The 22,985-nt window shown below is 48.5% G+C and overlaps 2 protein-coding genes across 5 annotated transcripts in view; both read left to right on the top strand.

The window, feature by feature from the left end:
- LARP1 (La ribonucleoprotein 1, translational regulator) overlaps positions 1–22,985 on the top strand; it is an 88,958-nt gene that overhangs the window by 20,505 nt on the left and 45,468 nt on the right. For 2 of the 4 annotated variants that reach the window (XM_082725122.1, XM_082725121.1), the window contains exon 1: positions 8,842–9,579. The exons of 1 other annotated variant lie outside the window; for it this stretch is intronic. In XM_082725122.1, coding sequence (XP_082581248.1) covers positions 9,138–9,579 — 442 coding nt within the window. In that variant the 5' untranslated portion in view covers positions 8,842–9,137. Of the gene's footprint in view, positions 1–8,841; positions 9,580–22,985 lie in introns of those variants that run through there. One more of the 4 variants, XM_082725120.1, reaches the window with a different exon arrangement.
- Positions 10,336–13,811, top strand: LOC309861828 (uncharacterized protein; the record flags this gene model as incomplete). The annotated part of the gene is made up of 3 exons (XM_082725135.1): positions 10,336–10,546; positions 12,304–12,445; positions 12,892–13,811. The coding sequence occupies 3 exons, from the start codon at positions 10,336–10,338 to the stop codon at positions 12,929–12,931; spliced, it is 393 nt and encodes a 130-aa protein (XP_082581261.1). The 3' UTR covers positions 12,932–13,811.

Genomic DNA, 22,985 nt, shown 5'->3' with positions numbered 1-22,985 from the left:
AGGGAGCCTAATGCTGGGCTGGCTCCCAGGACCCTGGAATCATGACGAGCTGAAAGCAGACAGCCAATGACTAAGCCACCCAGGCGCCCCATTATTTAACATTGCTTAAACCCAGTGTCTTCCCAAATGGTTTGGTGACAGATTCCATCCTAGTGGACTACCTATTTACATTCTGGAGAATTTACCTTGGGAAGTGCCACCCTAAACAACAACAAGAAGGGAAAAACCCTATCTGTAGACTCTGCCATTATCCTTATTATTCTTGGTATTATCACTGAGGGCAGGGGCCCTAGTTCATACTTCGGCTTGTGTGATCACATCTCTCTCCAGGTATCTTGCACGGTGCTGAGTACTCAGGGATGAGGACACAGATCAATTAATCAACAAACACAGACAATGTGTATTGGCTCTGGACCTCCTAAGTCATATGGCCTCATATGAAATAAGGGGCAGCGTATTTCTTTTCTCTTCTCCACTAAGGGAAAAACCTGGGGAAGTGCTAGGGAGGAAACTCATCATCCCTGAAGGTCACCAAATGCTAAAGTAATCTTCTCTACCTCATACCCTCCCTTCCATTCTGGACAAAGCCCACTTCCTAATATTAACTTGTAACCCACATACAGCCACCTGCAGGAAGGCTTCCCTGACTACCTCTTCCCTGTTCCTCCAGCCTGTGCCCCTCTTTGCCTCATCTTTAGTCTCCACAACTCGTCTATACCCTGTGTTTAGTGACTGGTACCGTAAGAGCCTGTGCAAGGATCTAAATGTGGGTCGTTTGCTGCTTGACTGGGAGTAACAAACACCAGAGGAAGGGTTAGGCCTGATGCTCACTAGTGTGTACTAGGCCCATCAAATCACAGTTAAATTCAATTAAAAAAAAAAATACTGTGTGGGCCAAACAAAACATGCCTGTGGGCTGAAATTGGTCAGAAGGCTGACAGCTTGTGACAGCTAAAATATGATCTGGAGAGGGAAAGCATTGCATTTGGAATATCTAGCAGTCCTGGCATCAGGACTAGCATCGACTAGCATCAGGGTTCCAGATAAATGCCTCATCTTTCTGAGAGTTGGTTTCCTCATCTACAGATCAGGGTAACACTTGTTCTGCCTTTTGTGTGTGGGATTCGAAGAGTGTTTCTCTTGATTCTGTGCCAATGATAATAATAACAAACATTCATTCAGTGTGTACTATTTGTCAGGCACTGTTCTAAGCACTTTGCATGTATTTATTAACTTAATCCTCACAATTACCCTAAAGGTCAGTGCTGTTATCATCTCCATTTTACAGATGAGAAAACCCACACAGAGGCCAGGGAACTTTCTCAAAAGCATAATGAATTTTCTCAGGCAAGTATTTTCCTTTCACCATTTTATAGATGGGGACAGTAAAACTCAGAGAAAGAAAGGAATTTGCCTAACATCACACAACTAGGAAGTAGGCAAACCTGAATCTGAACCTAACTTAACCTCAAACCCTTTACCCCTTTTTTCCTCCTGTGCTATAGGTAAAGGACAGGCAAGTGGTCTGTGATGAGAACACTGCTAGTATATGGAGTTTTGTTCCCTGGGACAGAGAACATGTCTTGTCCTTTATTGTTTCCACTCTAGTCCCTAGGTCAGGGTCCTTCTGTTCTGGGAGCTCAGTAGTTGTGACTGATTACAGTCATGTTGCCAGGAAAATTGCCTCCTGTCTTCGTTTTAGCTGCTAATTTCCACCTCTCTCCATGAACTTGGATGTTTGCAGACCCTGGAATGATTTCACATAGTTGTCTGAGTTTGTCTGATTGGTTGGGGGGGGGGGTGCATTTCAAAGTGTGCTGTGTCTCCTGTGGGGTTGTGGAAAGGTCTGGAATGGGAGGGGTATGACTTGGGTTCTCACCTTGAGTCTGTTGCCCCAGCATCTTGAAGCAATTGACCGAACTTCTGGGAGCCTCAGTTCTTTAGCTGCCAACTGGGGACAGTCACACCTGTCCTTCTCCATGAAAGCCCTTTGGGAAATGCAGTGTAGCACAAACAGAAGGCAGGCAGCTGTGAAGTAGGGCAAACCATAGGTGCTCAATAGATGGCATAAGTTACTGAGGGTAGGGAATTTGCAGTGCTCATAGTACATAGACAGGGCTCATAGTACAGTGTTAAGGTGGGGAAACAAAAAAATAAAGCTGCTGAATGTGCAATATGATCTCAGTTATTTGAAATATCTAAAATATATCTAAAATATGCATAGAAAAAAAGACTAGAAGAAAATACATCAACATGTTGCCAATGATTGCCCTTGGGCTGTGGGCTTATATGCGGGTTTTGCTTTGCTAGACTTAAAATACTTTCCATTTGTTAAAGTTACCACATTTCATTTTCATATTTTATCATTTAAAAGTACATATGTAATTTAGTTATGTATAATTAATATATTTATTATATGTAATATATATTAAGTATCTATAAAATTTAGCACTTGGCCCTTGACAGTGTCACTCTAGCTACCAAAACATTGATGTGATTAGGAGTGAGTCTGTAGTCATTAATTTTTTTTTTTTTTTTTTTTGGTCCAGAAAATACACTGAGGGCCAGCTGTGCAGAAGGCACCACTGGTGAGTGCCATAAGGGACACTAAGAAGAATGGGGTGCAATCCTTAACTTTAAGAAACCTTATAATGTAGATGGAGAATAAGGCATACTCATAAGTAACCATGATTGAGGGCAAAAAGAAAGTAAATATCATGTGCTTTAGGGAAATTGCCACCAAGAACTAAGAGTGGGGAGATATCTATTCTAGTTGTGGAAACTAAATAAGATTTTGTAAAGCAGTTGGCATTTTGTGCTGAGCCTTGAAGGACAAGTAGAATTCTGGACAAATGGAGATGGAATGACATTACTGGCAATAATACATGTAATGAAAGGTAATATTTACTTAGCATATACTATGTGCAGGCATTGTGCTATTAAATTATACACATTTTCTCCTTTAAAGGTCACTGAAGGTCTATGAGATAAGTAGTTTATTATAATTTCCAATTTACAGATGGGGAAACTGAGGCTTAGAGAGAAGTTAAATATTTGCTCGAAGTCACCAGATAGTTGAGCTGGGATTTTCACTCAGGACCTCGCTCTCAACAGAAACAACACAGTGAGGGGAATTCCGTGACTTGAGGTAGGAAAGCGTGGGGCCCACAGGGTGAGACCAGGAGATTCCCGAAGGCAGGAAACCTACGTATCTTGCTCACTTGTCCAGCTCCAGGGCCTGGGCAGTACCTGGCACATCATGGATGCTTAATAAATATTTGTCGAAGGAAAGCTACAGTGAGTGGTCCCCTGCTGTTGGAATATAAGGTGTGGTAGATGTGGCAGGACAGGGTGGGGTGTGAGTAGGGAGATTTTTAGCAGAGGCAGGGCTCATCAAAGTCCAGGAAAGAGTCAGAGAACTGGCTCAGGCAGTGTGGTAGGCTGCCTGCAGTGGGGAGAAGTTAGAGGGCAAGCTCATCATGAGACCATTTGAGAAGCGCAGCCATGCTGGGGAGGGGAGCAGGGCCTGGGAAAGAGGATAGTATCGAAGAGAAAGAGGCTGGGATGAGGCCAGTATGAGCCTGGTCTCTAACTCAAAATGGTGACTATGTTAGAAGTTAAATTCTCTGTTCGACCACTTTCATTACAAACCCATTCTCCTCTTTTCCTAACCCCCCTGGGGAGGCTGGGCTGCCTCTGAGCCTACTTCCTCATCTGTAAAATGGGGATAATCCTACTTACACAAAAGTGTTGCTCTGGGGGTTAACCAGGTCTTATGGAAACAATCAGTATTCCCCCGTCCTCACCCCACTGAGCTATTGCTGTTTGTACTGACTTCACAAGAAGAAGTCTAGGCTGAGCCTCCTCCCACGAACTGAAATAAATTTCTTGGCATATGCCAAAGAACCCAAGAGTTTTCAGAGTTTGGAATAGCACTCCGCGGCTGGCACCATTCGTATTGGCCCAGGCCCCTCCCTTGCTGACCCCACCCACTCCGTGTCTGCCTAGAGGCCTCCTGCCCAGGAGCCCCTGATATCAGAAGATAAGTTATGCAGCCCAAGTTCTTCCAGAAACTCAAGTTCCTTTGGAAAATCAAACTGAAAGAGGAGTACAACTGTATATCTACGTGTATTAGAATTTTTCTTGCTAATACAGATTAAGTGGAGGAACCTCTACACTACCTTCTCCCTATGCTCCCCACAAAAGAATGAAGCTTCCTGGAAACTGAACCTTTCACATCCATAAGCCACATAGATAGGGATTACACTTCCCATTTTGTGGATGGAGAGATGGAAGCCCAGGAAGACAGAGAGGCTGCCCAAAGTCATTGGGCAAAGCCAGAGATGGGCTGTAGCTTATCAGTTAGGTCTCCTAGAACTCTGGAGTCCCTCAGTCCCTGGGGTGGCTTCCTTTGTCTCTCTTCAGGAAGTTGTCAGCACTGGAGGCAAACAAAGCACATAATTAAATACAAATAAATATTTGGACCCACACCACAGTTTTTATTTTTTATTTTTTTATTATTTTTTTTTTAAAGATTTTATTTATTTATTTGACAGAGAGAAATCACAAGTAGATGGAGAGGCAGGCAGAGAGAGAGGAAAGCAGGCTCCCCGCTGAGCAGAGAGCCCGATGCGGGACTCGATCCCAGGACCCTGAGACCATGACCCGAGCCGAAGGCAGCGGCTCAACCCACTGAGCCACCCAGGCGCCCCTACAGTTTTTATTTTTTAAGTTTGATTTTCTAATGCTTTGTCTCTGTTTTCAAGCACTGGTGTGTTGAAACCACACAAGTTAGTTTGATCCCTGTCACTTTCTGCCCAAAGCAAATCTTGTCTTACCTCTTTTTTAGCCTAGGTTCACATATTGCTTAATTGCTTGCCCCTCTCCCTGTCGTTGGAGTTTGCCTTTTGGGGAGACAAGATTCAACATTTTTAGCATCTTTCCCAGGACAATATATTTGATGGTTTCTGTATAATTACTTGTAGGTTTCGCAGTGGGAGGAAGAGAGAGGCAGGCCTTACAGTGTGGTGTGAGTTAGAACAAGGCCTGGGAAGTTACACTGCCCTGAAACAGGTCACTCTGATATTTAGCTGCTGCCCGTGACCCCAGGCACCCACCTTACTTTCCTTTTTTTTTTTTTTTTAAAGATTTTATTTATTTATTTGACAGACAGAGATCCCAAGTAGGCAGAGAGGCAGGCAGAGAGAGTGAGAGGGAAGCAGGCTCCCCGCTCAATCCAAAGACCCTGAGATCATGACCTGAGCCTAAGGCAGAGGCTTTAACCCACTGAGCCACCCAGGCGCCCCCTTACTTTCCTTTTTTAAAGATCTATTTATCTGGGGAGCCTGAGTGGCTCAGTCGGCCAAGCGGCTGCCTTTGGCTCTGGTCAGGATCCCAGGATCCTGGGATTGAACCCTTCTACCTCTCCTCCCTGCTTGTGCTCTCTCTCACTGTCACTGTCTCTCTCTCTCTCAAATAAATAAGTTAAAATCTTTTTAAAAAAAGATGTATTTGGGTGCCTGGGTGGCTCAGTGGGTTGGGCCGCTGCCTTCGGCTCAGGTCATGATCTCAGGGTCCTGGGATCGAGCCCCGCATCGGGCTCTCTGCTCAGCAGGGAGCCTGCTTCCCTCTCTCTCTTTTTGCCTGCCTCTCTCTCTACTTGTGATCTCTCTCTGTCAAATAAATAAATAAAATCTTAAGAAAAAAAAAGATGTATTTATTTATTTGAGAGAGAGAGCATGAGTGGGAGGGGGAAGAAGGAGAAGAGAGAATCTCAAGCCAACTCCACGCTGAGTGGGAGCCTGACACGGGGCTCAGTCTCACCATCCTAAGATCATGACCCTGAGATCCTTACCTGAAGCAAAAGCAAAGGTTGGGCACTTAGCCGACTGCCCCACCCAGGCACCCCAATGCACCATGCTTTCTTTTCTGAACTTCAGTGACCTTTTGTGATTGACGAGTACAACCACAGGACCTTGTCATGCCAGGTACATAGTAGGGACTCAATGGATAATTTGTGGCAAGAATTAATATGTATCTCATTGGGTTATTGTGTGAATTAATTGAAATAATGAATGTCAAGGATTTTTCATAGTACCTAGGATATAGTAGGTACTCAATAAAAGCAGCTACTCTTAACTGGTTTTAGTAATTTTTAATATTTAAAACTGAATATTAAATGTCACAGGGGATCAGGAATTTTAAAGACCTGAACTTGAATCCCAATCCATCATTTTATATTGAAAAAACGACTGGATTTAGGGTCAAGAAATTCAGGTATGAGACCTGGCTCTGTCCTGAACTAGCTGTGTGACCTTGGTTAAGTAACTTCACTTCTCTGAACCTCACTGCCCTCATCTGCAAAACAAGGAAATTGAGTAATCGTTAAGATTCCTTTTTCCAGCTCTAACAGCCTCAGTTTAAGATGTAGTCTTTTTTCTTTTACTGTCTCTGGCCCCAGTTTGCCCGTCTGTAAAATGGCATGCTGATATTTAAGAGCCCCTTTCTGGGACAGAGCAGGCCCAGGGTGTGCAGATCCCAGTGACCCTCTAGCCTCTAAACAGCAATATTGAAGGTGCTTATTCAGCTCAGACTGAGTGCTAGGTGGTGTGAACAGGTTACTCATCCAGAGTCCAGGTTCCCTTACAAGTTGTCTGGGGCAACTCTACTTTCTACCTCCAATTACAGGAATATAGAACAGAATGACCAACAGTGACCATAATGCCCCTTATTAACAAATAAGGCCTAGTGTGAATTACCTCTTTAGGAAATACTTAACAGTAAATATGACAAAAAACAATAGTGCATTTGAGGGACAAGGTGAAATAATTTACCTTCTGATTAAGGGCATATATAATGCAATTATGAAGAATCCTGCTTAAATTTATTGACATTCCTGTAATCATTACAGGAAGAGGTACCGTTTCTTAGTACCTCTTTTGAAGCACTGGCCTGAGTCTCTATAATTTACACAGCACTTTGACTAACAGTGTCTCACTTGACTCCTTACAAAAGATGGGAAGGTAGAAGCAAGTCAGGCATAATTTACCCCATTTCTCTACCAGGAAAGTGTACCCAGGAAAGAGTGGAATGCTGACCATGGTGCAGAGGCTGAGTTGCAAGTTAGGGAAGAGCTGGGACTAGACATCAGATTGCCTGGCTGTCCCCAACAGCTCCTCTCCCCAGTAGTCATGGTTACAGCCACCCTACAACCAGCCTTATCCCCTGGGGCAGTTCCAAGAGGCTATTCAATAAGCCTTCTCCCATACCCAGACCATCATGTGCTCTAATTCTTGCCATGGAGATGGCCAACATCCCAGGCTGTTATGTCTTGAGCAGGTGGGATCACAGCCCTTCAGAGAGGCCAGGAATTCTCCAAGGGAAGTGTAGGACCGGCTGATCTGTAAGCACCCAAGGGGAGCTTCTTAGACACGCAGGTTTCTAGGTCCATCCCATACATACTTAATCCTTAAAACATTTGGAATCTGCATTCAGAGTTATCCCTCATCATTCAAACTGAAGTAGCTGGTTGAGTCCAAGCTACCACTGTAGTAATTATTGTCTTCATAGATACTAGACAAGTGCTTGTTTACCAGTTTCTTTTTCCACCTGAGAGTGTAAAGTTCATAACGATAGAGACCTCGTTAGCCTGACTGATTGCCGAACCCCATTTTCTAGAACTCTACAGGTCCCCACAGTACAAGGTTAGTAAGTATTTACTGAATGTGCACCCAAGTTTGAAATCACTGTCCTACACAACTGGTTCCTTTTACAGAAGAGAAACTGAGGCCCACTGAGGAGACCACTGCTGCAGAGATAGTAAGGCGCAGGGCCAGCGCCTGGATAAAATCTCAGATCTCTGAATCCCAATCGGGCATAGGTTTAACTCCGCCTAAAGCAATTATTTAGAAAAAACGAAATGCAGTTGAAAGAAAAAAACATTTCCTGCCTATAAACACTAGGCTTTAGGGGGCTTGGCGGAGCGGGGCGGGGGTGCCGTTGGTAGTTCGTTCCCACTTTGTAGGCACCCTTGTCCCCAAGGGTTAAGGGCCTGCCTTCGGGTCGGGCGTCGAACCCAACTCAGGGCAGTGTCCCAGCCAGAGCCCGCGGGGAGGAGCCGAGCACTGCCCACGGAGGTGAGGGCGGCTCGCCCAAGGTCACCCAGGCGGCGCCCAGAGGGGCCAGGCCCATGGGGCGCCAGGGAGCCGGCAGTATCGGTACGTGTTCGGGGTAGATGGGCACCCTTCTCCTTCACCCTGCAAATCAAGGGTGACATTAATGGCTCCTTCTCCCGAATTTGGCGCACCCAACCTAAAGAGCGCGGCCAGGCCCGGTCGGCCGCGTGGCCCGTTCCCATGTGCTCCACCTGCGGACGCCCTGACGCGCTGGCCCTTTAAGACACCTCCCCCTCTTCACCCACCCATCTCTCCTGCCCCCCCCCATTGCCCTCCCTTCCGAATTGCATCAGGCACGTGCTCGCCCCCGTCCGGTCAGAGCACCCCTCACCCCCCAGTCCGGGAGGTGCTCCGAGGAATTGGAGGCGAGGGGCGGGGCGAGGGGCGGGGCCGCGAGGCTGTGTGCGCGCGCGCTCCCGCCGGCTTCGCCCGCCCGCCTGTGGCCAAGGTCCGGCCTCGGCGGGCGCGTTCCCGCTGCGCCGTCCCCTCCCCTCGCCCGCCGCGTCGCGAGGCGCGCGCCCGCCCGCCGCCTGCCGCGGATCGCGTGGTCGCCTCGGCTCGCCGCGCCTCTCCCCCGTCCGTCCATATTGCTGCAGCCCCCGAGCCGGGAAGCCCGGGCCGCCCCGGCGGCGGGGGGGAGGGAGGGACGGGACGAGAAGCCTGCCAGGCTCGGGGTGGGGGCGCCTTGCGAGGAACGGGCGGGGGGGGACGCGCGCCGAGGAGGCCTGGACCGCAGAGTGGGGGGCCTTCCTACCCCCCCCGCCCCGCCAGCGGGCCTCGGATCTACGGCGGCTGCATCCGACCGCGAGGGGGGCCGCGCCTAGCGTGAACCCCGACCCTTCTCCGCAGGGACTGGGGCCCAGCGCCCCGGAGGAAGGCGTCGCGGGTGCCCTGAAAGCCAAGTTCGAGGCGGGGGAGGCAGCCTCGGGCGCGCCCGGCTTCTCCGGGGGGGCGGGCGCGCAGATGGCCACTCAGGTGGAGCCGCTGCTGCCGGGGGGCGCCCCCCTCTTGCAGGCCGAAGAGCACGGGGGTCTGGTGAGGAAGAAGCCGCCGCCGCCACAGCCCGAGGGCAAGGGCGAACCCGGGGCGAACGACGTCGGAGGGGGGGAGCCGGACGGCGGCGCCCGGAGACCTCGGCCGCCCTGCGCCAAGCTACACAAGGAGGGCACCGGGCAGCTGGAGCGCGAGAGCCCGCGGCCGCCGCAGCCGCCGGGCGCCGAGGGCCTGGCGATCAGCGACGGGGAGGAGGGCGGCGGCGGTGAGCCGGGCGCTGGCGGAGGAGCGGCTGGAGCCGCGGGCGCCGGGCGTCGTGACTTCGTGGAGGCCCCTCCGCCCAAGGTGAACCCTTGGACTAAGAACGCGCTGCCGCCGGTCCTGGCCACGGTGAACGGACAGTCCCCTCCAGGTGGGTCTCCCTGCTTGCTCTCTTGGACCCGGGGACCTCTTCCGGGGACTTGCACGTCCCCTCCCCCAGCGGCCTTCAGGGCCCGGGGGTCCGCCACTGGTCGTGGTGACTCGGGATTTTTTTTTTTTTTTTAAATTGCCTCCTGGCTCGTTTGGGTCGCGGTTCCCTCTCACACACTGGGGAAGCCGCCCCTGCCGGAGGGCCCAGCCCCCGGGAGCCCATGGCCACCGCCTGGGCCTCAGCGGTTAGTGGGCAACGGCGTGGTCCGGGCCTACCTCGCCAGGAGAGGGTGGGCGCTGGTTTCGGTGAAAAGCGCTCGCCCTCCCTCCCGCGTGTTGGTGTCGAAGACGGTTTCTAGCTTAACCCTTTCTCGGGAAGCCCCTCTTCCCACCCCGCCCCACGTTCCCCGTTTTGGTAGCGTTACGATCGTCCCCATGTTGTAAATGTTTAATGAGCATATGCCACGGGCAGCGAAGCGCGCGGTGATGAGTTCATACCGACCACACGGATTCGGGCTTTAAAAGTTAACAAGTTTTGTTCTCTGGTAGATGATACTAGATGGTGGAATCGCCATTGGCGACGGGTTGAGGGGTCGGTTACGGGGAGAATGATGAGAAGAGGAAACCCAACGTGTCATTGAATTCGGTGGTTTCCCTTCCCGATCCCGGGGACCTTCCGCCTCGAGAGGGAGCCGGATGGCGAGTGTGCGGGGATCCAGTTAGGGGTTGGCGGAAAATGTGAGGCGAGGAAGGGGGCATGCGGCGACAGGAGGGGCGTGTGGCGGCGGGGGAGGGAGTGGCCGGGCTGGGCGGGCGGGTGACAGTTGGGCGCCATGCGCCGCGCCGCCGGCCCGCGGGCTGCTCGCGGCCGCTGGGCCTGTGCGTTCGGCCCCCGCCGCCGCGCTCGGGGTGGAAGGCGGGTGCGGGCCGGCGGCGCGGCGCGGCCCGGAGTGTGCGTGTGCGCGAGTGTGAGTGCGCGGCCCCCCTTCCCGGCATTCCTCCGCAGCCGGGACAACGTGGTGCCTCCCCGCGCGGGGAGCGGCATGTGACCGCCGGCCGGCGCTCCTGGCGCCCTCCCTCTCCCTGCTCGGATTTTCGGTTCTGTGGACCCCGTCCCTTGGGAGGTCCCGGAGGAGCCGTGTCATCTTGGGGGGAAAGGCGGTGAAGAATATGGAGGCTCGTCTCGGCCTCCCTTCGCCGAGACGAGATCGTCGGTTGGGTGGGGGGCGCGCCCTGCTGCCTCCCTTTGCGGGCGCGTGGAGGCTCAGCGGCTCTGTTTTGGGTCCTTTTGAAGTGGATCAGTATCAAAACCCGCTTGCGGCTAGAATGTTGGGCCTGTGGCCATAGCCCTAGTGCTTTTCAAAACTCTCCTGTAGTCGCTGGTTGAGACTGACTAGTTTAAACCGTCAAAATGGGGAAAGTTGAGGAGAGAGCTTATTAATGCTTTTACATTCGAGGGTTTAGGACCACTCATAATCTTAGGGAGACTTGAACAGCCAATTCGGAAAATATCATGTTGCAATTTTTATTTCTTTTAAGGTTGCTTCATTTGGAGGAGGGGACATTTGGGGTTTACTAATAATACCTCAAACCGTGTTCTCTTCCTTCTGCCCTCTCCTCCTTCCCCCCTTTCCCTTCCAGAACTCTATTATGCAAAGGGCAGTGCTGAAACGTCCATTTTCTTGCATATTCCTCCTGATCCACCCACAGAGGGAGGGAATGTAACTTTAAGACACTCTTTAGTCCTCCCCCCCCCCCTTTAAACTCAAAGGGGTATAATCATCCCCAGGAAAGAGCACTCCTCAGAAGTTTAAATGGGGCTACTCACCCTGGCTGCTGCTGCTTAGCTAATGGTGAACCTGCCTTGTGGGTTTTAAATCAGCCATGACATCAGGTGGTATTGGGTGCCTGAGCTGGCGTTTTGTGCAAGTGCAGGGGCCCTTGATAGGGTGCGTCACTGGGGTTATTGATCGTGGGAAGAAGACAGCTTGGCTGGCATCTCGCCTTCCCTGAGTGGAGAAGCCAGCTTGGTTTAAGTGCCCAAAGCAAAATTCTGAGTCTGGTAGTTTTGCTCTGTTCTTGTTTTTCTGGAATCTTAAGGCAACAAAGTGTCTTGTCTGCTGGTTGGTTTTTGAACCTGAGGACTAGTTTTTGACAGACTGACTCCGAATTGATCCAGTAGCTTTTCTGTTTAAGTCTGTTTTAGGGCTTGGTTGCTTTTTGAGGGAGAATTCTGATTAAATCGTCTGTCTAGTAAGGTTAGATGGAGGCTCTTTTTTTGGAGAGTGCATGGACTGCTACGGCCGTTTTTTCAGCCCTGATTTTATTTGGAGCTTGGACAAGTTTAAATGTGACACCAGTGGAGTGGCGGTGTGGTCTTGGGAATTTTTGTGTTCTGTGATGCATATGTTTTTGGGAGTCTACAGAAATGAGTGCCTCATAAGCAAGCTAAAAGCTTTCCAGAGCTTGCTGCAAATGCCTATTTTTAGCCCTCCTTTTGGCTCCGATACTAGTGTTTTAGTGCTTTAAGGGACACATGCAGTAACTAGTAATAAAAGATGTTTTTCAGTACCCCCCCCATTCTTGTGGGGTTCTCTCTTCTGGTTTAAGTGTCCACATCTTAGATTTGTAGTTTTCATTTTAAATCAGGATTTGCATTTTGGCCTTTTGTATATCCCTCCCCTAGACAATTTTGAAGACTTTTAATTTTTTTTCCTTATTCTAGCTACAACTCTTGTGAGTATGAAAGAAGCAGAATGGGAAATGATCCACAGCAAACGTTCTGGGGTTTTATTTGGGTTTAACCCCAGTTTTAACTGCGTTGGTTCAAGTGCCAGCTCTATCACTTGCTGGCTGTGCCTCCTTGGGTAAGGTACTTAACCATTCTGAGTCTCAGTTTCTTGGTTTGTAAAAAAAGGATTAAATTATGATTTATCTGTTTCATGGGGTTGTGAGCATTGACTGTGGTGATAGCCCAATGCTTAGCATGTGGTAGCTGTTCTACCATGTCTGGGAGACTGGGGCTTTCCAGGACTTTTTCTGGGTCTTCTTTTTCTCCACCTGGAAGAGGAGGGGGGTGGAGAATACAGTACTTTCCTTTTTTGGTATTGTGTCAGTACTCAAATATATGGGATCCATCTCCTTGAAAATGGAGTTTTGCTTATCCATAGACAGGAAAGGCATATTGTCTATAATCTTAAAGGTTGCTGACCCAAGGAATTGGCTATTTTTGCTTTGGAATGTGGTATGATGAATGTTTTAAAAATAAATTCTAATTTGTTTATTTGCGTTTTGTAAAAACTACCTCTGGTAGAGTGCACATATGCTCTCAAGGCTGTGGGGAAAGACCATAACTGAATTAAGTTTGCTGTGGCTAGTGCACGTGCGGTGGGTTGAGACCTGAGAGTGTATCATCACCACAAGCTTCTGCCCACCCCAGCAGGGGGAATCGGTGGATTGGTCGTGTAGGACTTCTAACTTCATGTAACAAGAAAATTAAGCAGTGGTATAGTGTTCTTTAATCTTATTTTATTTTTTTAAAGACTTAAAATTTATTTTTTGGGGGTGGGGCACAAGCAGGGGGAGCAGTAGGTAAAGGCAGAAGCAGGATCCCCATATTGAGCAGGAAGCCCGACATGGTGCTTGATCCCAGAATCCTGGGATCATGACCCGAGCCGAAGGCAGATACCTAACTGACTGAGCCACACAGGCACCACAGTGTTCTTGACTTTAAAAGGAAATCCAGGGGCGCCTGGGTGGCTCAGTGGGTTAAGCCTCTGCCTTCGGCTCAGGTCATGATCTCAGGGTCCTGGGATCGAGCCCCACATCAAGCTCTCTGCTCAGCAGGGAGCCTGCTTCCTCCTCTCTCCGTCTCTGCCTACTTGTGATCTCTTGCTCTCTCTCTCTCTGTGTCAAATAAATAAATAAAATCTTAAAAAAAAAAAAAAAAAAAAAAGGAAATCCAGCCAAACACTCTGACGTGAGTATTTGTGTTCTGGGCATCAGTTTTTTGTGTGTTCTTTTGAAGTGTAGCTAACTGATGGCACAAAGTAAAGAAGAGGCAAAATCTCTGCTAACCCAGAGCAGCCCTAGGAATCCTCCACCACAGGGAGCTGGCCCCAAATAAATCTCTACTCTCTTTGTCTACTTTTCTTCTTAGGTTTAGGCCCTTTTTCAGGCTCCTCCTAGTCACTAGGGAGGCGTAACTGTGTGGATCTGGGGTATCAATTTTCAGTACGGCTTTTATTTTTTTATTTTTTAATTTTTTTAAAGATTTTATTTATTTATTTGATAGGCAGAGAGGCAGGCAGAGAGAGGGTCAGAAGCAGGCTCTCTGCCGAGCAGAGAGCCCGATGCGGGGCTCGATCCCAGGACCCTGGGATCATGACCTGAGCTGAAGGCAGAGGCTTTAACCCACAGAGCCACCCAGGCGCCCTCAGTATGGCTTTTAGAGCTTCGTCAGACCCTTGCCTTTTCCTTTTCCCACGATGAGAAGTGGACTATGGAAGCAACAGCTCTGCCTTGGAATCCTACAGTCTACAGTTTTTAGTCTCAGCTTCACTTCTTTTGCTGCTGTTGCTGCTTTTTTAAAAAATTGAGGTATAATTGACTATTAGTTGCAGATCAGTAACATAATGTTTCAATATTTGTATATATTGAGTTTTGATTCTAACTTGCTGTGCAATCTTGGGTGAATTACTCAGCCTCTCTGAGCCACCATTTTCTCATCCCCAAAATGAGAATAATGATAGTTACTACTTCTAAAGGTTGTGAGAATTGAAGAAGATAATGTTTATAAAGCCCTTAGCATAGTGCTAGGCACAGACCATCCAGTAGGTGCTACTTATCCAATAATTGCTATTTTAAAATTTTTAAATAAATGATGACCGTTATGAAGCATGTTCATTCCACTTCTGATTCTGTTTTTGAATAGTATTGTGGATACCAGCATGCCCTAGGCTTCCTCTGCCTCTCTTCTTCTCAGAATGAGGGAATCCAATTAGGTCTAAATGTCTTTAAATTATTTTTCCTATCAAAAGTTTTTCAGTACGGGGCGCCTGGGTGGCTCAGTGGGTTAAGCCGCTGCCTTCGGCTCAGGTCATGATCTCAGAGTCCTGGGATTGAGTCCCGCATCGGGCTCTCTGCTTAGCAGGGAGCCTGCTTCCCTCTCTCTCTCTGCCTGCCTCTCCATCTACTTGTGATTTCTGTCAAATAAATAAATAAAATCTTTAAAAAAAAAAAAAAAGTTTTTCAGTAGGATACCTGGGTGGCTCAGTGGGTTAGGCCTCTGCCTTCAGCTCAGGTCATGATCTCAGGGTCCTGGGATGGAGCCCCACATCAGGCTGTCTGCTCTGCGGGGAGCTTGCTTCCCCCTCTCTCTGCCTGCCTCTCTGCTTAACTTGTGATTTTTCTCTCTCTCTGTGTTAAATAAATAAAAGCCTTTAAAAAAATAGAATAATTTTTAAAAAAAAGTTTTTCAATAAACCACCCCCCCCCCACACACACAAGAAAGAAACCAAAACAGAGTTTTTAATATGTGTTTATTTCTATTTGCTGTAGCAGTTAAGAACTCAGTTTGAATACAAGTTCTGTAAGGGCTGGAGAGACTCTTCTGGCTTTAGGAACCTAGACAGATTGCTTGGGGTGCATATCAGATACTGTGGAGCAAGCAGACAGTATATGCCTTGCAGTGTCGTGATAGAAAGTACCCAGCACTGCCTGTGAACATTTCCCCCCACCAAAGAAGAATTGAACCCAAACCTAACAGAGCCCTAGATCTGTGGACATGGAGGAACAAGTTAATGGACCTTGGGGTAGCAGTCCAGTTTCCGAGTGTGAGAAATTCTTCAGGACAGGTTATCGATAAATGACTTTTTTTTTAAAAAAAAAAGAGTTGAGACATCAGTCAGATGCATTGTGTGGATCCTGATTTGAACCAGTTTCAAGAAGACGTTTTGGTGACAATGGAGGAAATCTGATCCCTTTAGAGAATGATAAAGGAATTGCTTGTCAGGCATGATGAGACCCCTGTTTATATGGCGCACCCTCAGCTAAGAACTGCTAGGTTAGCCTCCATAAATGAGGCTTTAAAGCTGTTTTCCTGCATTGCAGATTACTTTTTCCCCTTCTAAAGAAAGCACACAGTTAGGACCCTCTGAAAGGGAGGTGGGAGGAGGCTGACTGTCCCTGAAACTTCAGGGTAAGGTGTTTGAGTTTTCTACTTCCCTGGGGAAATGAGTGCCTGCTAGGAACGGAGTTATACCCATTCAGGCTGGGGGGGTACGGGGTGATCTCTGCATTCTCAAACCCTGAACCTCCTGAGCTGTGGAGTGTCTTGGCTGACCCACTCCCGGTCTGCAGTGGGACCAAGCCTAGAGTAAGCATTTTATTTATTTATTTATTTATTTAAAAGATTTTATTTGTTTATTTGACAGACAGAGATCACCAGTAGACAGAGAGGCAGGCAGAGAGAGAGAGAGGGAAGCAGGCTCCTTGCTGAGCAGAGAGCTGGACGGGACTCGATCCCAGGACCCTGGGACCATGACCTGAGCCGAAGGCAGCGGCTTAACCCACTGAGCCACCCAGGCGCCCACTAGAGTAAGCATTTTAGAGCTGTTACTCAGCACTGGGTTCCCTCCCAGAGGGAGGCGGGGAGAGGAGGAGTGGGTCTGAAACCACAAAAACCTCTTTAAAATGGAGAGCTTGGCAGATGGGAGTGCCACTGTTTGCAAAATCCAAGACAAGCTCACAAAGGGGGTAATTAGGGTGCTGGGGCCTCAAGAGGGCTCACAGGTCCTTGAGTCTGGGCTCACAAACATCCCTGGCTGGTCCAGAGTTACCTGGTGGAGTGGTCAGGAGAGAGGATGGCCTTACCTTGCTGGGGGTTCGTGAAAGGAAGTAAGTTTTGCTGTCTGGCTGATGGAAGCATAGGGAACAGCTGAGTGAGGGAGCAGAAGGATAGGTAGTGATAGGATTTAAATCAGAACATGGGCAGAGTACCTCTCTCTGCCCTCACTTGGTGACTTGGCCTACCTAACTTCTGTTTTTCTTAGTCTCAGAATGGGTCTAATCCCTGTGCTGAGGTGGTTTTGAGGATCAAATTAATTTGAGTATGGAGTAGCCCCATTCATTAGTTAAAATGTCCCACGCAGGTGTAAGTGGTTTATGTTCCAGAAAATGCATTACAGAGCCAGATATATGTAATTTCAGTTATCCCTTCTGGGGGGTTATTCATAACTTTCCTAAGTGAGGATGGGTAATCAGGAGTTAGCTTAATTTTCAAGTAACGCTATTTGCGGAAGTTACCAGGGCCATTTGGCCAACTTCTTATGGCAGATAGCCTAGGGTGTCTCCCTGAAGGATTTTCTGAGAATCACAGGGACACCGTTGACTTGGCATCTTTCTTTTGGCTGCACCTTGAACTGGCAAAGCCATAGGTGTGGGGTATGAGGAGTGTAGGCCTTTGTTGATGAATTTTGTAAAGCCAGCAATATAGATCAGTCCTGTGTAGTGAGGGGCTTCCCCATCTCAGTATGAGATACTCTTAGCAAATCCAGTTGACCCCTTCCATCAGAGGCCTTGTTTAGAGGACCCTTTGTTTTTTGTTTGTTTGTTTTTTGGCTTATTGTTGTTTTAAGATCTTATTTATTTGAGAGAGTACAAGCGGCAGTGGGTGGGGGTCGTAGCAGAGGGAGAGGGAGAAACGGGCTCCTCGCTTAGCAGGGAGCCAAGTGCAGAGCACGATCCCAAGGATCCTGGGATCATCACCTAAGCTGAAGGCAGACACTTGTAATAATAATCCTCCCTACTTTTGATAACCACCTTACCTAACTCCAGACGTCCATTCCAGTAACTCAAGGTAGCCTTTTCTTTTCTCTGCCTTAAAGTGAACTTGCAGGAAGCTTCTCAGAGAAGCTGAGTCCCACCATGGCCAGGAGCCATCTGCATAAATGTTCCACCTGGGCTCTGTATGGTTTTTCGCTCTCCTTTTCACATACAGCAGCTTACTTACGTTCCTGCTGATCCCAAGATAAGTCATGGTGATACCGTAGTTACCCCTTACTGGATACTTGATGTGTTCTAGCCCATGTAGTACCCTGCTTCACAGATGAGGAAAGTGAGACTCAAATTAGTAAGCAACTACCGTTCTAATTGTGTGGACTAAGAGTCTTGGGTCATCCTTGCTGAAGCAGCTTCCCACCTGACCTCCTGTCACTCTTCCCTCAAGATCCTCTCATGGCTTCTCTTTGTGGAATAAAGTCCCAAGTCCTTGGAGTATTCTCTAATCTACCCTTGGTATGGCTCCCCACACCACCCATTCGTATCCCCCCCCCTCCCCCCCAGTTCTGACCTTCTCTTTCACCGCTTTTCCTGCCCAGCAGCGTTGGTCTTTGCATTTCCTAGATTATGTTGTGTTCTCTCTGCTTCAGGGGTCCAGTTCTGGAATGCTCTTTCCCCAGATAGCCACATGGCTCACACCGTCACTTTGTTCAGGTTCCTGTTAGATAATTAGTGAACGAGTGGCTAAATCTCATACTTTGACAGCATCATACAGCACATTTTGAGTTTGGCATAGAAAATGCCACAGTGAATAACAAAAATCTACGTTGGGAAGGAGCGCATGTGCTCACAATGCAGTATGAGAGGTGCTGTGTAGGAAAAGGGATGGGATTCTCTGGGAGTGTGGGTAGCAGGGGTACCCACTCAAATCTAGGTCAGAGAATTCATTCTGGAGGAAGCAATGGCTGAACCCCTTGAAATGGGAAGGATGGGTAGGAGTTACTTGAGAAAAAGCCTGGAAAGAGAGCTCATGCTTGGTGAAGCAAAGGCCCTAGTGTTCAGGGAATTAAGTAAATTCCTTGTGGCTGTAGTGTAGATGACTTAGATAAACTGTGATTTTTTAACTGAAGGCAGAGGGAAGCCATTAAAGATTTTAAAGGAGAGAGTGGCCTGGTCAGATTTTTTTTCTTTTGAAAGATTATTCTGGCCATGTGAGAACCTCTTAAGAGTAGATGGTTTGGGGTTTCCTGTCTGATCCTTTGGGGCAAACTTCCCAGATTACAAAAGGGAGCAGATTTCCAAGTCATTGCTGAAGTGTTGGGCAATTATCAGCTGTCATCCTTTAGGCATAGGGAGCGGCTCCAGTTTATGGGATTTCTCTGACCTTTCAGAAGGCCACATTAGCTGGAATGCGGCTCAGTTGCCGGAAGAAGCAGTTTCTGATGGACTGGCCTCAGCTGAGTTCACGCTGGAGCTTGGAACCACCAGCGTGCTTCACCCTGATGCAGCAGCACAGGCACGAAGAAGAGGAAGCCCTGGAAGTAGTAGCAGGGGACAAGCTGGCCAGTGGGCTGGTGTGGCGACTCCCACCTCCAGCAGGGAGGCACCCCTGTGGCAGAACTTGCTAGGCTCAGCGGGCTGCCTCTTGTCAACCATTCTGCAGCTTGGCTCTGTAGGCTTTTCCACAGATAGCCGTGTGCACAAGGTTCCCTTCCATCAGAGCCGCCTCCCCTCAGCTTACTTCAGCTGGTTTGACTCTTGAGGGGAGTGTGGTGGGTCTGCTTTTGCCCATGGATAGACTGCTATCAGGTGTCCCTGAGAACTTGGGACTCTCATCAGGCTCACCCAGCCCAGTGCCCAGTTGGCAGCTCAGCTCTGTCCTGATTGCTGTGCTCTTTCCCTTTTTTTTTTTTAATATTTATTTATTTTAGAGAGTGGATAGCAGAGGGGCAGAGAGAGAGAGAGTCTTAAGTGCAGTCCATGCTGATTGCGGAGCCACCGTGGGGTTCGATCCCACAACCCTGAGATCACAACCTGAGCCGAAACCAGAAGTGAACACTCAGCTCAACCAACTGCGCCACCCAGGCACCGCTCCCTTCTTTTTGAGCGGAAAGCGTATACAGCGCTGGAAGGGACCCCAGAGGTCACTTTATCTAAACCCCTTGTTTACAGGTTATGTGCTTCAGGCCTAGAAAAGAAATGGGGAGTTGCCCAGGGTCACAGTTGAAAGGAATGCCAAGACTTGAACCCAGTCATCTTGGCTCCCACCCCAGTTCTGTTTTCACTCCACCTCTGGAGGAAGAGGTAGATGGGGTGGTTGATCAGGAACTTGGGAGTCAGTCGAGCATAGTTTGAGGTCATGCCAGCCGCTTAGCAACCGAGTGCCCTTGGACAGGTTGGTAATGTCTAGGCTTCAGTGAATGTGATGTGTTCTATCTAGGGTACTCACACGCTGGAGGCCCTGTTGAAAATGAGGGGGATGAACACGAGAGCTCAGCTGGAGCTCTCAATAAGAAGTGAGAGTTTGAGAGTGTCAAGGGCTTGGTTTTGACCTGTGTCTTCATGTGCTAACAGAGGTCAGGTGCCTAAGCCAGCCTTTCTTGTCTCTTCCTGGATCCTCTGCATCTCGATCCCTTCTATTCAGTCCTGTTAGGTAGTTGTGTCAGTTAGAAATGGACTCCGGTGCTACTCCATCTTTGATGTCTTTCTACAGCTTTGGGTTGGTTTGGGGGGAGTGGAGGTCTTTGCTTTTCCTGTTCTGTGTATATGTATTAACAGCAGCCTGAGAAAGAGATACCTATTATGTGTATAGAACAGCCTGGTTTGGGTTTTGCCCCATGTGGAGCTGAATGTAGGGGTAGAGTTTAGACGTGGTAAGAGCAAGGTTCTTGGGTGTGGGCAGCCAGATGCTGCAGATAGGGAATGTGGGAGGGAGACAGGAAATCAGGAACACAGAGCAGCTCACAGGGATGCTTGCACCTTTCTGTGAGGAGGGAATGGTTGAAGGAACTAGGATTATTTTGTCCAAAGAATCAAAGCTTGGGGTGGGTGGAAATGTTCTGAAATACAGTGTTTGAATAGACCTGCTTCCTGTGTCCCTATTGGGTAAAGCTCTGAATGCAGATGGGCGGGGGGGGGGGGGCGCGGTGTTAGAAGGTCAAGAAGTAACTTTCAGCAGTGTCCCCAGATGCATTCAGCTGTTGATGAGGTGTACTGAATTTCTTGATGTGGTGATAATATTTAAACAGGTTGGTTGGTGATGCGTTCCAGGGGCCTGCAGCTGCAGATTTGTAAAAGTAGTTGCCCAGATTTGTTCATTTAGAAATTTTTGAGTACTTGTAGGTGCCAGTCCCTGAAATTCAGGGATAGACAATTTAGGGGCTGTCATGATGGGGCTTACATTCTAAAAGGGAGAAGTCCCGAAATAGTATTCCTCATCTTACATCCTGAGGCCCATTCCAGCTGACTGACAGGTTTTTTGCGTGTTTTTTTTTGTTGTTGTTGTTGTTATTATTCATCTATTTTATTATTTATTTATTTATTTAAAAGATTTTATTTATTTATTTGACAGACAGAGAGCACAAGTAGGCAGAGAGGCAGGCAGAGAGAGAGAGAGGAGAAGCAGGCTCCCCGCTGAGCAGAGAGCCAGATGCGGGGCTCGATCCCAGGACCCTGGGATCACGACCTGAGCCGAAGGCAGAGGCTTAACCCACTGAGCCACCCAGGTGCCCCTTATTCATCTATTTTAGAGCAAGAACACGCGTGGGAGTAGGGGAAGAGCAGAGGGACAGGGACAAGCTGACTCCACACTGAGCATGAAGCCTGACATGGGGCTTGGTCCCGCGACCCCAACATCATGACCTGAGGGGAAATCAAGAGTCAAACGCCCAACTGAGTCACCCAAGTGCGCCCCTCCCTTTTTTAAAGTTTGAACAGACTGATGGGTTTTGATTGGCCTTCAGTTTAAAAACAATTTAAAGCATGGGGAGGGTATGTGCTATGGTGAATGCTGTGAAGTATGTAAATCTGGCGATTCACAGACCTGTACCCCTGGGGCCAATAATATGTTATATATTTATAAAACAAAACAAAACAAAACAAAACACAATTTAGAGTAATCACCTATATTTTAAAATCTGAAAACCCAGAAATTTGCAGCTTATTTTTAAGAGGGCAGACTCGATACATAGAAAAACCCCAGATAAACAAGCAAAACCCATTGAATTTTGTACTTTGAATGGATAAATAGCATGGTATGTGAATGATATCAGTAAAGCTGTTAGAGAAAAAAATGAGAAGACCTGGCCACACTGAATCTGTGTTCTTGAGGACTCAGTTTTTGACCCGTGCTGATGAGTGCTATCGAGTGGCAGTACCCGCCCCACTTTAGACTGGGACACCAGCGTGCGTCACCTGGGCCCAGACTTCGTGTGTTTGATCATACAAAGCAGAGACTGGCAGCAGTCTGTCCAGCCTGCAAGCTGAGAGCATCCTCATGGGAGGAGTTTGGGAGAGGAGTGGGGGAAAGGCCTATGGCAGGAATTGGGAGTCTCTAGGGGAACTCCTTACACACGGGGAGACCTGATAGGACTGGGCATTGTGGTCCCAAGACTCCAGTACCGTGATAGAAAGCTATCTGGGAGCGAAGGGATGGGAAAACTGGCTTGTGTTAGGTCCCACTGAGCCTTTGTTCCCCTCCTCTTTGAAATGGGTATGGCATCTTTGGTCTTTCTCAGGCCCCTTCATTTCCAACACTAGGTGTGAGGGTGGTTGAGGCAGGTGTTACTAGTTCTCAGCTGAAAAGGAGAAAGCTCCTGACTAGGTCCTGTGTCATTGGAGCATTGAATTCTCTCTGGGGGAAGAAACACTGGAGAGAAGCTTCCCCAAGGCTGGCCTGCTCCTCACATTGCTGTTGGTGTAAGCCGTGTGGTAGGGGTAGGATGGAGAACTCTGAGCAGGAAACTGGAGACCAGCCTTCTAGTCCCAGCTGTTTGGCTCACTTGCTAAGACACTTTGGGCAATTTACTGAGTCTGTTTGGGTTTCCTTTTCCTCTCTGTAAATGAAAATGGTTAAGCCAGAAGATCTTTCAAGGTCCTTTCCTGCTGGGGTAAAGTTTGATACATCAAATTGGAGGTGAAGACTACATTAGATTGAGAAAGATTCCATCTAAGGGGAATTGCTTTCCCCCACCTGACTGGCCTGGTTTTAGGGTTACACTTGAGAGCTTGCCCAAGGCTTTGGGATTCTTCTACCTAGGCATGAGTTCTTCTGGCTTAGGCTTCTGGAAAATGTTGGGCTAAAATGAGCTGCCGCAGAAGGTTATGAGTACCCGTCACAGTGTATAAACAGTGGTGGCCCGTCTCTTGACAGAAGTGTCATTGAGAAGATTCTGCCATTCTGTACCTGGCTGTGCTGGGTTGTTGCTGAGAGCACCCCCTGCTTCTGGCTCTGAGATTTAGAACCTGTGTCTTGTGGAGGCCAGGGTCAAAGTGTCAGCCAGCTCACTGGAAGGGAAGCTGTCCCATCTCAAGAGACTGAGTGCTCAGAGTTCACAGGCTAATCAGGAGGAGCACCAGGGCTTGAGCCTGCCCTTTTGTGTGAAAGGATCTTACTTGGCTACCAGCAAA

This window comes from Mustela nivalis, assembly GCF_964662115.1.
Source record: "Mustela nivalis genome assembly, chromosome: 3".
NCBI lineage: Eukaryota > Metazoa > Chordata > Mammalia > Carnivora > Mustelidae > Mustela > Mustela nivalis.
The sequence above is the reverse complement of the archived record's forward strand: the minus strand, read 5'-3'. Positions and strand labels throughout refer to the sequence as shown.